The 19,290-nt window shown below is 39.8% G+C and overlaps 1 protein-coding gene across 1 annotated transcript in view; it reads right to left on the bottom strand.

The window, feature by feature from the left end:
- The window catches only part of KCNH1 (potassium voltage-gated channel subfamily H member 1), a 181,418-nt gene that overhangs the window by 87,619 nt on the left and 74,509 nt on the right, over positions 1–19,290 (bottom strand). The window contains exons 8-9 of the mRNA XM_050893557.1: positions 4,787–4,986; positions 1,016–1,268 (exon numbers count right to left, since the gene is read on the bottom strand). Coding sequence (XP_050749514.1) covers positions 1,016–1,268; positions 4,787–4,986 — 453 coding nt within the window. The remainder of the gene's footprint in view (positions 1–1,015; positions 1,269–4,786; positions 4,987–19,290) is intronic.

The raw sequence follows: 19,290 nt of genomic DNA, 5'->3' as shown, positions 1-19,290 counted from the left end.
AGCACTAAACAGCACAGGTGATTCCAGAACAAAAAAGAATCAGTTATCCCCCTACTTTTCACCATTTTAGTTTCTTGTGTGGCACAAAAGTATCATGAACTTGATTCGCCAGGACGCTAAATTCACCCTATGCTACATACGCAATCCTGTTCAGAAGTAAAGAAAAACTGAACTCAGTATATTGATTAGCTCTCTCATTTTCAAGTAGACATTCCTCTTAGGAGTGTTGGGTGTATGTGTTCAGAAAGAGTAAGATTACCAAGCTGTTTTCTTCTCTTTTTCCAGGCTGCTATGAGTGACAGGTACTGGATTAAGCCACCATGAGAATTTACCTTATCACAAAAGGGTCTGACAGAATCAAATGATAAGTATCACCTCCTCAATGCTCCAGCCACCCCACTATTTATATACATCTATTGGATTAATCACACTCTTTTCTCCTAGCTTTGCCTCAGAATGTTGTTCACACCACTATCAGCTTCTTTTTAATGCCTGCAATCTAAAGCTGTCATTCCAAGTTAACACAAATCAGCTCTAAATTTTTATGTTACTTTGACTTTAAAAGAGATAAATATTATTTTAACATGAGATCTTAAATACATCTAATCGGAAAATTTTCAGCAGAAGTGGATTATTATCGGGGGGTGGGAGGGAGGCAGGGAAGCCAGACACTTTAAAAATAAGTTTTCTGAAATCTTCAATGGAATTTCTAACGAAAAGGAGGTGTGGCGAGACAGGGAGAACCCCAACAATGACCAGGATCCCAATGCTCAAGTAGAGTTGCCATTGACCAGAAGAAATAGGGTTGAAGCAGTCTGGAGATTAGATGATTGCCCTTCCTATTTACCTATGTGGAACAGGAAGGACAATAAAATATACCATACCAGGCTGTGGTAAAGCTAACTTGACTGAAGCTTTTTAAAGAATGAGTTAAGTGCTTGAGTAGAAGAGGCTATAAAAATGCTCTACACATCTATATTTGTGCACAATGCATATTATCAACTGTGAAACTCACCCAATATAGCAACGACTTCATCATCTTGGATTACTTCCAAAGACCCTGAAACCACAAAGCAAAGGCTGTCAACGCTCTCGCCGGCGTGGTAGATGAGGTCTCCTGGGGCACAGTGCACTGTCTGAAACTCCATGGCAAGTGCTCGAAGGCACCCATCGCTCGCCAGCCTGAAGGCTGGGTGCTCCTTGAAAACTTTGCGGTTCAGATGCACGCAGATATCTGCTCTCATGTCCTTAGGGCATATCTGCAAAACCTGAGAAGGAAATCAGGCAATCAATTCCTGTGCATGGCTTATATGTGCCTATTATCCCTAGTTTACTACACAGGGTTTCAGAACTACTTTCCTCCTTATAAAATTTCTAAACTCAGTCCGTACATTTATTTTTATATTATTTATACACATAAGCCACAATACTAACTTAGTCTACAATACCTGAAGGAAAATAATGTTTTCATCTCAGCAACATGCTCTGCTGGATATTGAATTACCAGAATAAGGCCTCAGGTTTTTAAGACAATAAAACTGAGAGCACAGCAGCACAGAAAGCGGTGGAGAAAAGCTTCCTGAAGGATTGTTTCTAGAGGGTAGGTCACTCTTTTGATAGGCAGGTTCCATGAAAAGCCTGCACAAATTATATGCTCCAAGTGAGAGAATATTGTATAGAGGAGAAGTGTAATCTCATAACCCTTTAGGAAAAAAAAAAAGTTATTAAAAGTTTCATTAACTCATAATACTGAGATCTGCAGGTATTCAAATTCACCCCTCAGTAGCAGTAACAAGTTTGTTGTTCACACAAGACAGGGACTTGAAGGTATGATACTGTGTTGGGCAACTTCTGGTCTTCCAAATGCAACGTTCCTCATGGCAATTCATGATGTGTGCTCCTAAGGGTACACAAACTGATGCTTAGCACAGCGGGTACCAGTCAGGGCCATTTCTGAAGGTTTTTAATATAATACAGACAGCCGAGTGGAAAGAATACAGAATTACTACTGCATGTACAGATTAAAAGTTCCTGGCAAAAACACTGGAAATACATAACATGAACAGGGTTTTGGGATGACAAAATCCTTGGAGCATAGTCTGTGATGAAGTACATCTCAGGACATATTATTTGAGAAAAACATTGAGTAGTATAAGTCTGCCTCATTTTTTTTTTTTTCCTCAGTAATAACTATTCCATCCAATTAAGAAGCACTCCAGGTGAGCTTCAGAGTTACTCCCACACATTTTCCTGGATGGAAAGAGATGGCTGCTTCAAAGCAAACACTCCTGGAAAACGTACGGGTAACACAGGAAGCACTATGGCTATGCCTACACCTTGCAGTGCACTCTGTGCAAGATTTGAGCAGAGAACCAAGCTCATAACTCTGTGCACAGCACTGGTCCCAGATATTACGCTTGCTACTATAAGACAAATGACTCTACCACCAATATCATCATCTTTGGCCCACTTCCAAGCAGACCTGCTATTACAGATATTATTTCTAAAAGAGATATATTTCTATAGCACTGAAGTGTAGGGCACTCATGGATGACCTCTCTTGGCTGCCCCACAGGGAGCAGCAGCTGAACCTGCCAGTTCTCAGGTTTCCAGGCTCACAGAAATGGGTTGGGGCAGCAAGACCAGCATTTAACATGGAACACAGGCAGCGGCCATACCTGTCTTTGCAATTATCTCATTTACTCTGGCAACAAAAACATTCTGTATTTGCAGGTGCTTGCCAAACTTTGCCTCTGGAATTACACACACACACACTTCACAGTTACTTGAATATCACACACAAAAAGTGTTGTTGTAATAGAATTAATAGTAAGAAAACCTGAATATACAAGAGAGTATTTAAAATGAGGCTCCTATCCAAAAACCCCTTGGTTTCCCAGTCTAAGAGGAAGTTAACTCATTTTCCATTCTCCATTTAGAGAAGTTGTCTCCAGACTTCACAAAAATTACAGGCATTAAAGACATTTGAGAGTTACGGACAAATGGCAAAAGACTTTCGTTCGTATGGGAGGTAAGAAACATATCTTCATGGATTAATTTTAGAATCTTTCAGCAGCTCTTGGTTAAATTTTGTTATACTGGCATTTTCTAGACTTACAGACTTCGCTTTCAGCTGATTATTCACTCCTTGGCATGCCTGCAGTTAACACTGAACTGACAAATTTGTGGCCTACAAAATAGTGAGAAGATTGATTCTGTGCTAAGTTCATCTTTAAATATCTGCCTCATCTGTAGAAAGCTGCACTGCATTACACAGCAGCACAACTACCACTGTTCTGTCGCAGAAGCAATACATGTTTTATTCATTTCATGACATCCCAGAAGTTATACACAGGCATCAAACCAACGGAGCTCAGACCTGAGAGTTTATGGATTGGCAGAGCCGTTAGTCGGCCTTATATCTGCTAGCTTTTGCTATGCAGATGAAAGTTGATTTCTTGGGTTTACAGTCATCACTACTGGCAGTTCAGCTATGAACACACCAGTTATTGAAAACAACACCATATTAAGCTCTTTGATGTCCTGATAATTGGAGACTTCTTTTCCTGTTTATTAAGATAATTCTCAAAGGCTACAGTGAGTTGTGCTTGGTTTGGTTATCCTGCTGTCTCCAAAGGCATTTTTAAAGCATTTCTCTCCTTATCAGAGGAAGCCAAGAATGAACTTTGAAGATAAGCTAAACCAAACATGTTTACGTAGCAATTTTTTCTTGTTGCTTTGTTAAAATGATGAAAGGAGCTTGTATTGGGGGGTGAATGAAAGCACCAGCATTCATTACACTATGTATCCTCAGATGTCGTCTCTCTACCTTCCCCAAATGTACCTACCTCAAACCTATAACCCCGCACAAAGATATTTTGTGAGAAAACAGGCAGAGCGGCTTCTAATCAGCACTATCCAGTACTAAAATACCATTTCTTTCTGAAAGCTAGTATGACAGACAGTGCTTCCCAGAATCATGATCTGGTATCTAAATGGCAGATACGCTAAAGACCATTTAGGAAAGCAAACAGTACCCTGTGTACCCATTGGTCTCCAGACAGCCCAGTGCAAGGCCACATCTGTTGTACTCTTTCGTAACAATGCTTAACAGCTAGACAGAAATGAGATTGTTTGCTCTTTAACTACATCATCTACAGTTTAGAATACTAAATTAAGCCACCAACCAGAAGGCTGGTGACCAGAGCATTGGTATGATTTCCTGAATGAACCACCCGACAAATCACATCTCTTTACAAGCAGAAGAAAAACAGTATCTATCTCCATAAAAGCTGGCAACTAATATGAAAGCGGCAAGTAGTTCGTTAATATCTTTAACCTGCACACAGAATATTACATTCAAATTCTACAAAAACAAAACAAATTTTACTTTGTATTCAGGCCCACAGAGCTGCAAACAACCTCACACAACAGAAATACTGCAAAAAAAAAAAAATCTCATTTGAAGAAATTCTGAGGTTGTGTCAGAACTTGGAACTTTTTATTTAGTTATCTTCTTTATTTACTGAAAACCAAGCTCTGTCCTTCATCATTTTTATACTATTTCATGCCATATCACCAGCAAAACATACATACTTTTACCACTAACATATGTCAGTATGACAGAATAGCTGAAATACTGTATTTGAAAGTTTAAAATGAAGGGAAGCTACTACTTGGAACTATTTAAAGAATATTTGTCTTCTTTACTGAGAAGTACCTCCTGTTTATTTTAATGAAATACTTTCAGGATGTGACTTCTTTCCTTGCAGTTTAATTTACTTACCTTTTCAGTATCTATTCCTCTGGACATTGACCAGGTGGAAACGATGTAATCCATCACACGTTCACTCAGTCCTTTAGGGACCTGGTAGAGCTTTAGAAAGTCCCGGACACTGTTCAGCATTTCATGATATCTGTTTGTATTAGCATACATTTGCTGAAATATGGTTGTCACATTACCAAAAATGGTTGCATACAGAAGGGCTGTAAAAAAGAAGAAAAACAATACATAATAAGTTGTGATGATCAGTCTGTGTTCCACTGTGCTGTAAGACAGGAAATGCCAGGCCCACAGAAATGCATGCAATATCGGTGCTTCATTAAGAAGGCCTGATGAGCACAGACATTTTATAGGTCACCTTCAGCACTACAAATTGAGGACCACCACCTACTTTTGTGATGGCGAGTCCTGCAACACAGAGCTCCTGAAACACATCTATTTGTCATTGTACATCAAACAATTCACTAGTATCTAAACCTTTATGAAACCACAATAGAAGACACAAGAATTTTAAGACAAATAGCTTGACAACAAATACTTTAAAATTTCATCTCTGGCTTATAGCGCATGTGTTGAAATGCCATCAGTGACAGATTTCCAAGCTTTAAGTGCATTACCACAGTAGTAAGCCGAGTCATCATTACCCACCTCAGTGTGACAACAACAATGCATCAAAGCAGAAGATGGAATATGTAATAAACAGCTACCATGGGTCAGTGATTTATAGATGTAAGTTTAATAATACATAAAAACTCGCATTATATTTTATATTCTTCAGGCAGAAGAACAGCAAGGCCTGAGGCAAGAGCTAGAGCCCTCAAAGGCAGATCGCTGCACAGCCCTTCTGACTTCATTCAACACAGTTATGAAGCCAGCTGGTTCATCAAGATGGGTTTAAGAATAAACATGAGAAAGAAAAAAAAAAAAAAAAGGCAGTATTTCCAGGTGTGAAGAGAAGCAGATGAAAACACACAGGACTTCAGAAGATCCGCCTGCCAAAGCCCAAGACAGAACAGCAGGCTGGTGGCAGTCTCAATGGTCATGTTTTGATGGCTTGCAGAGGCTGGGGCTCTTCCAGCCACTGCAGCCCTGAATGAAAGGGAAGGACAGGAAGCCTCAAGGGGAGCCTTCCTGTGTTGTGAATCAGGTCAGTGATATGTGAGAGGCTGGCTGTACAGGGAGAGGAACAGTCAGACAGCAGATGCACCGATAACCACCAATAAGTGCTCTGGCTTGCTGAGGAAGTTCTTCCTCTTTATCATTTCCTGTCCCCCAAAACAGGCACCAAATTGCCAGTATCGTGTCTCTTCATTTCAGATAAAAATAAATAATCGGGAATTCATATTTATAAAAAATAAGACAATATTTTGTCTTATCCAAATACCCCTTTTTGCTGTTTATTTCCTCCCTCACCCCCTCTTAAAAAAAAAAAAAAAAATTTCCTCGTCTCATTCATTCCTTTGAAAATGCAGCTATTTATTCAGGTCAGTGTTATAGACAGATATCCTTAAGCCAACTAAGATGCTTTAGGGTTTTATGACCAACAAAAAACCTTTGATAATGTGCAAAAGAAACTTACAGGACTGTCTTTTCCCTGATCATCGAGAGATGCCATTTAAATTTAGACTTGCTCAAGGCCTTTACACTGCTGATTCTCTACAGAATTCCTTCTTGATGCTGTATGACTTCTTTTCTTCTTACGAGTTCTTGTAGAGACCAGTCCTCCCCTTTTCAAACTACCCCTCTGTACAGATGGGTATAAAAATATATATAAAAATGTGCAAACTCAGTTTAAAAAAAAGTGGAGAGTATGAATAGGGATGCAGTCACCAGAAATGTATAGATTATTTCTCTGTTTAACCTTAACTTGTGCCTGAGCTAAACCATACTGGGAAGTCTGATGTAATGAGTTCTGAAGAATGAAGAAATGCTTTAAAAAACAAATTTACTATAAATGCTCCTTAATCCATGAGTATTTTGTATTCGAACAGCATTACTTTTCCCTGACTATGTCCTGTTTTGCTCTCTGTTACACAGATGCAAACACAACCCTACAATATTGCTACCTTAGGCCCTACTTACATGGACTTTTACCAGGTTCCCTATGAGAAACGGAACCCAGGACCTCCAAAACTGCAAAGTCCCACTGGCAGGACACTGCATCATCGCAAGGCATCCACAAACATCCTTCTTCTGCCAGCCAGTATAGTGCCGAAAATAGGTGACAGATTAGTAAGAGGGTCACAAGCAAATTCTTATCTGTAGATTTCGGGGCAACCACACTTGTGTGCATACAACTATCTCTTGCTCTCTGGCGAACAGTGAGACCTAGGGATCAGTATAGCTCTTGGGATGTATAGCCTATGCCAGCAAAGGTAAAATGGAGTCCCCGCTCTGTCCCATTACTGTCCAGCTACATGAAGCCTAAAGAAAAACCAGAAATCTGGTTCTTCATTTTGATTACTATGAGGCGAGCAGTTCTAGAGCAATTTCCACTGCAAATTGCAGCTACTATGCTCCAGTATGACAATTATCTTGGCTAGAAAAATTATTCCTGCCTACATTAATTTTTTATTTTAAAAAAATCCTCAAACTTACAAACCTTAATTTATCATTAGCTAACCACTCTATTACTATTAAAGACATATTAAAGTCAAGGATTTTTCCAGCCTAATATTGGGTAGATACGTTAGCATATTAAACATTGACCTCTTCTGCACAGAAATAGCTAGCTGTGTGCCTTTCCTTCTTTTCAAAGGAATAATGAAATGAACCCACTGCAGTACACTGCAGCCCCAGAAAGATTTCAGAAATACACACTCTACTACAGGAAGAGAGTTGGGCAATTTATGACAGAGCAAAATCTCCAACATGTCCTCTCCATGAATGTCAAGATCTCTCAGAAAACAGAGCCCCCCCCCCGACATTAATATTCTTTTCTGACAATAGATAAAGAAAAACTCATTGTCCCCAACAATGTGGCTACCCATTTACAATGCAGTCTGTGTCACCCCATTTAAACCAGTGTTTAAATAACGTCAAAGATAAAAGCATAGTAATTTCAATAGCCAATTACCCGCACAAGTGAATCATGAAGGTCAGACACAGGTTGGAAAGGTCACCAAATCATCTGCTACTTTTAATGATGTAACAAATAAGAATAAAGAAATAAATACAAGTCAGTGTAGGTCTCAGCTACCACAGTAAAAGATCTGGGATCTGATTTTAGAATTATAAGAGGAAGAATTTCTATCTGTAAGAATGAGAGGTTTGCAATTACCCCAATTACAGATGTAAGTGCTGCATGCGGTTCCTGAGATGAATCATCAGATTGATGATGATTTGTTCAAAATGCACTCATCCAAAGCCCTTGCATACAAAATGTGTGCATAAGAACTATACAGCAACAAGTGAGACCAACATCAACCCGTGAACAACCTTTTACATCTTGCCCCCAAGACTTGCAGTGCTTTCTAAAACTGAACTGCCTTCATTTTCACTTTCTGGAAAGCTGATCCAGAAAGTCTGTTTGTCTGCATAAGTTCCACTTAACAATTAAAAAAGCAAAACAAACCCCTTTTACATACTTAAGGAGTAGCCTGTGCTAACATAAATACTATTCAAGGAGCAAGCACCTGGATTTACAAATAGTAGACGATTTAAATGTATAATTGCACTTTTGTTTCACTAACAAGTTCCTAGTTTACAAAAAATTATTAAGTTCATAGGTGGCTGAGAGAAAGCACAGCCTTGAAAGCCTGTTGCACTATATCACTTCTCACTGAAGACGAAACATAACCGTAAATTAACCACAAAATTTGCATGCCTCAAGGCATTTTTCAGATAATACGTTGTGAGGTCACACAAAATTAACATTGATCAGATAAAAAGAAAAGCAGAAATTAATAATTGTATGGATTATAACAATTATATGAGAAAAACACATTGTTTTTAAATGTGCAATTAGAACAATGTAAGAGCTTATAATTGCTTGAGATTAGGGGTCTTGATTAGTGGTAATTATGCCTACTTACGGGTAGAGAGCATGCAGTTAAAAGGAAAATGCTGAACTGTTAATTACAGTGTGCAAGCAAATACCAAACTGAACAGGTATCTATCAACGAATTGTTTACAGCACTAGTTTCAATAGAATTGTTATTTGTCGTCTTGCAACTTGAAACCAAAGCATCTAAAGTAAGATTTACTTATCAAGTATCTATATTACCTTCTAGAACAGTACAGATTTTAAATAGGTTGCCCCATTTTCTATCAAGGCAGATGCAGAGCTGCTTAATTTGCTACTTCTTAGGAAGCTTTGTACATTATAAAGTTTCCTATTTGTAATCTTTTATCTATCTTTTATTTTTTATTAATACAATGTATAGAGATTTCATTTAGCTAGTAAAGAATAAATGTAAACAACTTAGCCATAATCTAATAGGTCAATATTATGCACTTGAATTTTCACAATATATTTACATAACATTTTCACATGGTATAGAACAAATTACAATTGCTACTATCTTCTTAGCATGTACATCAATTTCTGAATTTCACAACTTGGTGGAAAAAGACATTTTTTGAAGTGAAACTAAATTCCTAGAGGAGCTCTCCCTCATGCTGTTCCAGTGACTGTTAGATCCTGCTCTTCCCACAGCTCTCTATTCTCCTGGACTGCACCGATACACTGCTCCACCTCCCTCCTCTTTCACTCCACATTTTGCACCTCAGCTTAGGTACCCCACAAGCAAAAGTAAGGCAGTAGCAATGGCAAAGATAAAGAACTGGCACACTACTATCAATTGAGTAAGTCTGAAAATCAATTCAATGGCAAAGAGCAAAGCGGAAAGCCTGAATAGGCCATAAGGGACATGAGCATCAAGCTATGTGGCAGAACCACTTGACTTCTAGGATGAAAGATGACAGACCACAGGCAAATTTTATGAAACCTTTAGTCAAATCCTACTGCAAATCTTCTCACACTCATCATCACATTTGCAGAAATCACCCTGCTGATGACAGATGGGACACAGAAGGACCACACTGGGCTCCAGCTACAATGGAAATGTCTCCCCTGCAGAAGGGTAGGCCACCAGTGTGGACACAGTTGGTAAGGGCTAAACAACAGAGAATCAGATGTGATTTTTTTTTTTTCTCTTCCGATCACCAAAAAAACCAAGAACTGCAATGAAATTAAAGTCAGAGACATAAACAAGGGAACAGCTGCTCTAAGAAGCCACTTAAGCAACTACCAAGGACTAGAGTAGCAGAAACATCTGTGCACCTTAAAATAGGCTGTCTGCAGTGTGTAAGGGCAGAAAGGGAAGAGTTAAGAACAGCTATGGAACAAACACCACAAACAGCTCTCACTGCTCCTCTCCTCACACTGTTTCCTAACTCTACAAAATAAAAGCAGACTGCTACTACAGCAGCACAGACCCCCAGGTGAATAACCTCCTGTTATCTCAGGGACTTGAAACCACTTACATTTTGCCAGTTTAAGGCTTAATATGGAAGAAGAGAGGTAAGTGTTGGTAAAACACCAAATCTTCCAAAGATGCTGAACTCCAGCATCCCTAAGGATGCTTCAAAACTGAAGTTTTTTTATTTCGATTTGATCTGGTAGCAGCAATCGCAGGTGTTTTGGCTCACAAGAATTTCACAAGCCTGGGCATCATGGGCAGCACAAATCTCTAACAGGTTTTACTTTTGCCTTCAGCATGTTTGGGCTGAGATAAATAGCATGGGAAAACACACAGATCAAAACTGATCGGAGGAGCGATCAGAGTCAAAGTGAATAAAAGCCAATAAAACAAACTTCAGCGTCAGTCCTGCAAGAAAGCTCTTGCTTGCAAAATTAAGGAGTAAGAGTCTGGTCGTACATTACATTTGTGCTGTAAAGGGAAGCCAACAAAAGATGACACAAGTATGACACTGAAAGGAATTAAAGAGAAGAGAATCCTGGATACAGAGAGACTTCAAGCTGGTAGACTTTGAAATCCCTAACCACGAGCTTCTCTCATCTTCAGGAAAACAGGGCTGCATGTTCTTATTCTATAAACAAACAGCACTTGCAGACCAATGAGTTCACCTGACTCTTCTCACTTAAATTATCTGAAGGCATCAATATTTCTGCAAGGCCCTGTACTTCCACTGACTGGTTAGTCCCAATGAGGTAACATCATTTTACATCCAAAGGTCCATCATAAACCAGATATGAAAATATATGTTCTGCCTCAACTTACAGGTAAATTCTTAAACCTGCCAGATAGCCATGACTAACTGCAAACACAGTAGTGCCTAGTAATTAATTGAAATTAGGGCCTTAGTCCTTGATACCAGAAAGACTTTCAAAGAACCATTACAGTTTAATCAATGAGTCCACAGAAAGCTCCTTGCAGAATCAAATTTTTTTCCAGTCAAAATACAACAATATGGGATAACAAGAGCAACAGGCAAGAAGACTTGCAAGGGGAAACGTCAGCATGATTACTCAAAGGTAAGACTAGAGAAAAAGGAAGATAATTCCACAGAAATGGCACTTTCCAGTTACCTCTCCATGTTTTATCCCCCACAAGATAGGTTCATCTCTGATAAGGTAAGACAGAATGGCCAGGAAATGTACTGATTTTCACAACTAGTTAAAACAACTACAATTCCTGTAAAGAACAAGATATTTATCAGAACATCTTCAGGAGGGTCATAAAGGGTTTTAAATGTGGAGCAGGATCTTGATGATGCTCTATGTTTCAAGCATGTGTACTTCAGTGAATGCTAAGCCTTGCTCTAGACTAAGCCAATTTGATTATCAAGAGGAAACTAACTGTACAAACAGATTACAGCTGCAAAAACCATCTGTATTCCAAACATGCGAGGCCAGACTCACCAGCGGGAAACTTTTATCAACAAGGGATGACTTCAGCTCAGTGTATTCACTAGTAGGTTTTACCATGACGAGAATTATTAAAATGGCAAAATCTGATTAAATCCTCTGCAATTTGCAAGAAAGGACACTATTTTACTGTTTTGTAGAATTTTATGGACAATAAAATTTAAATTGTCTAGAAAATTGAAATGTATTTCCATTTCATTTCCCAGCACTAACGAACAGATCACCATTTAAATGACGACTGAGCCATTTAAGGGCATCATTTTTCTTCTACAATTTATACAGGGTAATGCATGGTCATTTTCAATTACTTGGTTAAAATTAAATCTCCAGATACCGCTTCTAGGTTTTTACTGACTTGCACCAATATGAAGGCTTTTGCTTTGAAAGCTGTTTTTTATCTACACTCAACTTATCTGAAATGGTTACCCCCAATTAGAGGCAAACTCTCATTTTTTAAAAATCTATTACTGAAATAGAGCTACACATTAAAAAAAAGTTAGGAAAAGATTAAAGAAAGGAGGGAATAAAAAGGAAAAGTTGTTCTCTTTTCATGTGAAACTGCTTACATACATGGTTTTTATGGTTCCTCTGTTTATCCTATTTCCTCTATGATTTGTATGATGTTTTCCACAAAGCCTTTCAGGAGGGAAATCTAGAGAGGCTCAAGGAGATTGTCCTTTATCCAAACTTTCTGGCCCTTTCCCTACAATGCTACCACACGTTCTGCTGGGCTTTGTACTGCTGGCTCAGGCCCATTCCTGTTGGCAATTCCTGAGCCTGATTTTGCAATAACCTACCTGTGGCCTTTGAGAGTTCAGAACTGCATCTGAATTTTGCACACCAAATCCATCATCCAGCACTTACGCATACTGAATTCTGGACTGCGCTTCCCCCCATCGTTGATGCAACACAAGAATTCAATGGCTAAAGTCACTTGCTGACAACTGCTCAAGCAGCATTCTCCAGTGTGATTCCTTTTGGTCATTGCTCCAGACCTCATTTAATTAAGGTATCTTACATTCGAGTGAGATATTTAGACTGATCCTTTGTTGCCAATGATAAATGGATTCAGGTAGATTCCCTCTACTCCCACCAGAGCGCCCATGTGGGAAGTTGGTAGCTGGCTGCATTTCTTGCTGAATATGTTCAGATCTGAATCCACCAGTAAGACTACAAGAAGGAAGGACCCAAGGCCTCCCCTGAGGCTGCAGTGATCTCACTTCTCATTAGGCTTAAAACCTCAACTCAGCTATGCACTTAAACAAGGGCTTTAAACACTACTCCACAGGTGTGAGCATGTATGCCTGTGATTAAAGTTAAGGACACAGTTAGGAGAAATACTGAGACAAAGCAGCTCTCTTCGACCTCTAGCTTTCATCCACTGACTTACAAAAGCTTTTGCTGTCTATGTAGCAAGTACATAACAGTCTTTTTTTAGGCTTTGTCTTCTCTGAGAACAAAAGAAAAGGTAAAATTTTAATGCCTATAAATTATCCCAATATAAAAGCAGAGTGGGATGTAGCTACTATGGTTTCATTGTGAAGTGAACTAGCAGTGGGTGGTAGAGTGCTGGCCTCACCCAGCCAGCTGACGTAAAAATTGCACATCCCTTGTCCCACAGATTCCAGAGAGAAGTAAATTCTCTGGATTAACTGCATTGTCCCAAACCAAAAGCTAGTTAAACAAACCCCTTAAAACAACAGAAAGTGTGTAATTGAGATGAAGCCCGGGTCTTTTGTAGCTTACCTGGCTTACACTCACTAGCACCCTTCAAGCTGACTTTGCTCGAAGTGGCCACACTGCAAAACAACCAGTGATCTATACATTGGCTGCACGGAGAAGTTGTGTTAATCACCGAGGACCTGATAAGCCTGTTCAGTTGACAGGCCAGCCAGCTAGAGTGAAGAGCGTGGCTGCACCTGACAGGATGAATGGATACCAGACTTAAGGACAACAATTAATTCTCAGTTCAGATCAACTTTACTGTGAAATTAAGCCCCTAAAGCTATTGCACTTAACTGGACTGTGCTATATCTGACTGCTTTGCTTCTCCACAGCTCAGTCTGAAGCTTCTGATGCAATAACCTTGGTAAGCCAGGCTCCCAGGGTGTTGTTACTTCAATAACCACAGAAAGACTGCAAGATGCTCTTCAGCCGACACTGAGTGACCTGCCAATCCCATCTTGCACATGCACATATTTTACTTCTGGGTGCAACAAGTACAAACAAGTTACGTGACTATATTCCACACAGGGTTTTCAAACACTTCCCAAACCTAAAGACAAACTGGTCCAAAAGCTTTCCTTTTCTGGTGTCATTAAATAGTTACAAATATTTAATGGTGTTTATAACACAAATAAGAACAGTGAAGTTTTTAATTATGTTGAGTAAACCAATGAGGTGTGAGATAAAGATGACATTCACAGATGAAGACTAATTTGAGGTGGTTAAAGAATAACTGTCACTGGAATGACTAGGTCTGAGTCATGCTCCTCCCACACACTAATCACAGATGTGCTTGCAAACCAAAATCAATAGGTGCATACAGTATGTACAGGAATGTGAAACAGGAAAAGCTCATAGCCAGTGGCTTCTCTAGGGGGCCTGCTTTACTGACAAGTGAAAGGACAGGTTAGTGAGGACACATATGGCTTATCAAAAAATAACTGAAACAACTGTTTGGGTTCTTAATGAGAAACCATGGACGACTGCATGTGAGAAGAATACGTTTCTCTGGAGTGGTGAAGAGGGTTATAGCCTAACTTTCAGAAATTGGTAATCATTACTGTTCCTGTGGCTCCAATCTTGAAGATGCTTGTCTTCCAGGCTGACTCTGCTGTTTTATTAGAACTCAGCAGGACTAAAAGCAGCAGTAAAGGTAAGCATGCAAACAGCTGGGAGTTCCACACCTAACTTCTAAAAAAGATACATCGTTATATTCAGGGGTTGATGTTACTGCATAAGAGATACTGCCTAATTTCTTTTTGAAGTAAACTTTACATAGATATCATCCGACATCTAAAAAATGTCAGGTAGCTGCATTTTGTGCTTTGGTGAGTTTGTTAGCAAGCCAGCACAAAATGCAAATATATTTGCACATATACAAACTTAAACAGTCAGCAGTAATGATGTAGTAATATCCCATTGGGACGTTTTTAGACAACTATATTGCTTGTGCAGTGCCTGAACCAGTGAGGCACACAAGAATGGCATTTGCAGATGCTAATAAGCTGAAGCTGGCCAACAGAAAGTACAGAGGACTCTCAAAGGTAATGAAATACCTCTGTCAATAATTTGCAGCTACAAACCTCATCCAGTAGTTAGGCACACAAAGCTTTTTCTTGCTTAGGGAAGAATGACTTAGGGACGACTGCAACTATACTCCCCTGCAATCAATGTACATCTGGGATACAACAGGCCTGCATTTCAAATCTCAGTGCAGAAGCAGAGACCTGAACTCAGGCCTCCCATTTTCCTGTAGAGTTCCTTCACCTAAAGGTGACTGGGTATTTTGAGAGAAAGGAGAAGAAAAGAGTTTTTACTGTTAGACCTGTTCCAGTCTCCATAAATACAGCAAGGATATGAACCCAACATTTCCATGTCCTTCGAGCCTTTTAACCATGAAATAATTTATTAGAATGGGAGAGGCAGATATCTCTGGCCATAAACACAGACCTCTCTGCTCTCACCTCTCCACAGAGTAATGCATTTTCTGGCAGGCATGCTCCGGGAAGCTTTACTTGGCCAGCCCCAGCAGGTGGAGAACACCTACTGTCCTAGCACTCCCAAAAGATCCTAGGAAAAAGGTAATTTCTAAGATTGGTTTAAGTGATTTCACATGTGTGCATCAACAAAGTCTTAGGAACCACAGGGATATAAGATGGCTGCAGCAATTGGTAAAAGTAGCCAGAATCTAAGTTAGCCCTAGCACATCATCAGGAGTCAAACCTCAGAGTAAACTGTTCATCACTGTGATACACAGCACATCATATGAGAACAATGGCTCCTCCTGAACTTAAATCCTGATCTTTGGATTCCAAAATGAAAAGTCCTGACAGTTCAGATCCCCACTCTCTGCTGACACAACGCTGGATCTAGCCTAATCCTGCAGCAGTCCCAAGGCAGCCATTAAGGAAGTATTCCCTAGTAATTCTTGCAGATCAGGGATAACTTTCACAACATCAGAGGACTTCCAGAAGAGTTTTTGCAGTTATCACAAGTCTTTCCCGCGTTTAAGCACTGAAGAACTTGCCTTCTGTAATTCTCTGCCACATATAGTATCACCTAAGTAGCATCTACCCGATCTTCTTAAATTCTTCCTTCCCACTGATGGAGGCAACAAGAAGATCTTAGAGCTCATACAGTAACTGGAGACTAACAGTAGGAGTTGGGCAAACGATTGTGGTAAATATATTCCATGGCATTTACAGCCATTGAAGTTATCAAATTATAAAGAAGTAAAAATGCAGGAACTCATTTTAGCACTTAACAAATTGTGGTAATAACCTGCATGCTCATCTTTTAAAAGCTATGTAAAGTGAAGAACCGTTTGTAAGCTGTGTGTGCTACCATGAATATTCATTTACTGGTCTTAGGAACAAGGCATGGAAAGAATGCTTTTCAACAGCTCGAATTTTTGATATTAAATAGCTACTACTGGCTGAAAGATATTAATGATTCTTGACAGAATACTTATCTTTGATCTGTTGCTGTAATCAATCAGCACATGAGCACCAGGCTATTAAAATATTTTTCTGTCAAGCTCACTTGACATGCTTTGAATGGTACACAGCCTCAGTGCTGGGGTTGGGTTTTTTTTAGGTTTTTGGTTTGTTGTTTTGTTGTGGTTTTTTGGTTTTTTTTAAATGAGAGTCTACCTGCAAACCACACAGCTAGATTTTCTGGGTAAGCGTCTCTTGAAGCTGTCCCTAAATATCACTCCTGATGTTGAGCATTCAGGATCCGGTAACCATGGTTTCAGCTCCCTCTGACAAATGTCCCTCTGATAGATAACCATCTATCCTGCCTTTCTCCATCTACACATGCACACACACACTCTTCTTAAACCATTTCCCCCTGTCAAATTCTTGTCATCTACCTGGCCCAAAATTACTCTTCATGCTTCCTTCCAGAAGTTCTGCCCTCCTGTTTTCTCTCACCTCTTCCAATTTTCTATTCAATACTCTGTCTTCCTCCAGCCTTTCAGAAACCTGTCATGGGAGCAGTGATTTAGCAGTCTCTCTGCATCACAGAGCCTGCAAAATTTAAATCAACAGCTTAGCAGACCCATCAAAGAGGCTGCCAGACCTTCTTGGCCTCAATAGAGAAGCCTAATGACTAGGAGGGAATCAAAGTTAAATTAGATGGTCAAGAGAGCAGGGAGTCTTCACAGATTGGAGGAGGGGAGGAAGGGGAGGGACAGGGATGCGAGCCTAAATAAGTAAGAGGAGGGATGGAGGAGCAGAAAAGGAGTGTAGGTGAGGTTAGGAACGTGGAACACAAAGCACCAGATGATAGCTGAACTGGTGAAAAATACAGAGAGAGTTTAAATGTCCAGTTTTCTGTACAGGCTTGCCTTTACTGATACCAATACCCCTGAAGTCAAAAAGACACACTTCAGTAGGACTGCAGAGGGAGGGAATAGCTACACAGTGGTATGGTATGTACAGAGCACAGTAAAAGACATTCTGTACTAGTAAGATGTGAAGAGTTAGAAAGGCAAGGCAGGCAAAGCAGAGACACGGAGCAGTTTGCATGAGGTCACACGGGAGAGTGTGTCACAGAGCTGGGAACTCAGCCCAAACCTGCCAACTCAGGTCCTCTCCCCTATGCACTAGCCCCCACTGGTTCCCGCACTGCACTTGCAGTATTTTTCAGCACTGATGAGATAAGCAGCAGGTTTTTTTCACCTTTTGCTTTGCCCTTTGCCTATCAGCTTATTTCCTTTGCAGGCCATAACATCCATTTTCTGTGTCCAGAACCTTCTGCATCTTCTAGAGGTTAATAAGCACCGATTCTCTCTGAACGTTTGGTAACCAGCTCCCAGGAGAAAACAGAAACACTGTCTCTGGGTGAATCTCCATTTCTCCAGGAAAAAGAAATCGTACCAAAAGCCTGCTTAATGAAGAAACTGTTTGAGTTAGGACAACATTCACTAAGATCAGTAAGTGAAACGCAGCAGTAGTAGGCTGAGCTGTGGCTAACAAGCATCCCTAAAAGCTTTGTTTGAAGAGTGTTGGCATTGTGACTGCAATGCAAGACACTTTAGACTGTGCAAGTCAGACCAGAGAAACACAGTGCCTGTAATAACAAATAGTACAGTGAGAATGTTGTCTTTGCTAGAGGCTAATGAAAATAAATAGCTCATTTTTTATATCTTAAAGCAAATACTCTATGATTTTTATTTACTTTTCTCCATTTTTTCAATGCTGAAAGCTTATGCAATAAGCCAGAAAGATGAAAGAATAAACACTTTAGAACAAGTCATGGGGACTAGACAACAAATCCAGAGAGATTATTGCAGAGGGCACTAAAGAGAACAAAAATGTTGGGTCCTAACAGTATCCTTAATACAAAGCCTAAGTAAACAGGTTGTCACAAGCAGGGTGTGAAAGGGAGGGATAAAGTCCTTTGTGCTACTCTGCAGACTGGCAGAAAAGAGCTTCAAGAGCTTCTGCACAGCCACAAATCTCTTCACAGCATTTTCACTTGCCCAAGTTCTCCTCATCACTGTGCTATTGCCATCAGGGACAGCATCCATCCATCTAGAGATCACTGCTCCGCAGTTGGAAGGAGAGGAGATACTGGTCCTTCTGAGCATGCTGCCAACATCTTGAACCATTTTTCCTCTCCAGCTGTGTGGCTCTATTTTGCTAGGAGCCTTTCCTATTTGACATTATTTTTCTACCACGGACAAGGTAGAGATGTGAAATCCTGAACAATTCTAAACACTACCCCTCTCCATGCTTCATATTAGTGTGGTCTGAGAAGGGCACAGGAAAGAGGGAAATTGCTCAGTAAACCATTTTTGACTGGAATCACCATCAGGATTCCCAAACCAGAATACTCAGGACCGTGTTTTCATGTTCCTAATCCAAGTGCAGGAGGGAGAAAACACATATGTGTATCACACAGAAGGCAGAAGATTTTTAAAGGAAGTCTTTCTATACTTCACTCCACACATTAAGAATGTTTCCCCTTCCACATGATGACCACTGTGATTTGAAAATCTCCAGCAGTTAATGCCCAGTCCTGACTCCCTCTGCTGGTACTTGCACACAGTGTCCTCTTCCTCAGCCTTAGAAAAGGATTAATGTCCTTTAGTGTTTGCAACAGCAGTGTGATAGTGGGAATGTGTTGTCACAGCAGTTTCATGAAAATTTATAAATATTTTGTTAAGTGTTTAAAAAAAACACTTTGGAATCTTTGAGTGTTCATTATCAGGAGTTTTTTCCTTCCTGTATTATACTACCTTTTTACAGTCTGATAGACTTATACTTCCAGCTAGACTAAAGTTAGAACAGAATTAAGTTGTAATGAATATAAAACCTTTACTTGCCTTAATCCATGGTTTCATACTCCACACAAAAAGGACAACTGCTAATAAAAGTCTTTA

Source organism: Gymnogyps californianus, chromosome 3, assembly GCF_018139145.2.
Source record: "Gymnogyps californianus isolate 813 chromosome 3, ASM1813914v2, whole genome shotgun sequence".
Taxonomy (NCBI): domain Eukaryota; kingdom Metazoa; phylum Chordata; class Aves; order Accipitriformes; family Cathartidae; genus Gymnogyps; species Gymnogyps californianus.
Note: the sequence above shows the minus strand (reverse complement) of the source record. Positions and strands in the feature narration are given on the sequence as shown.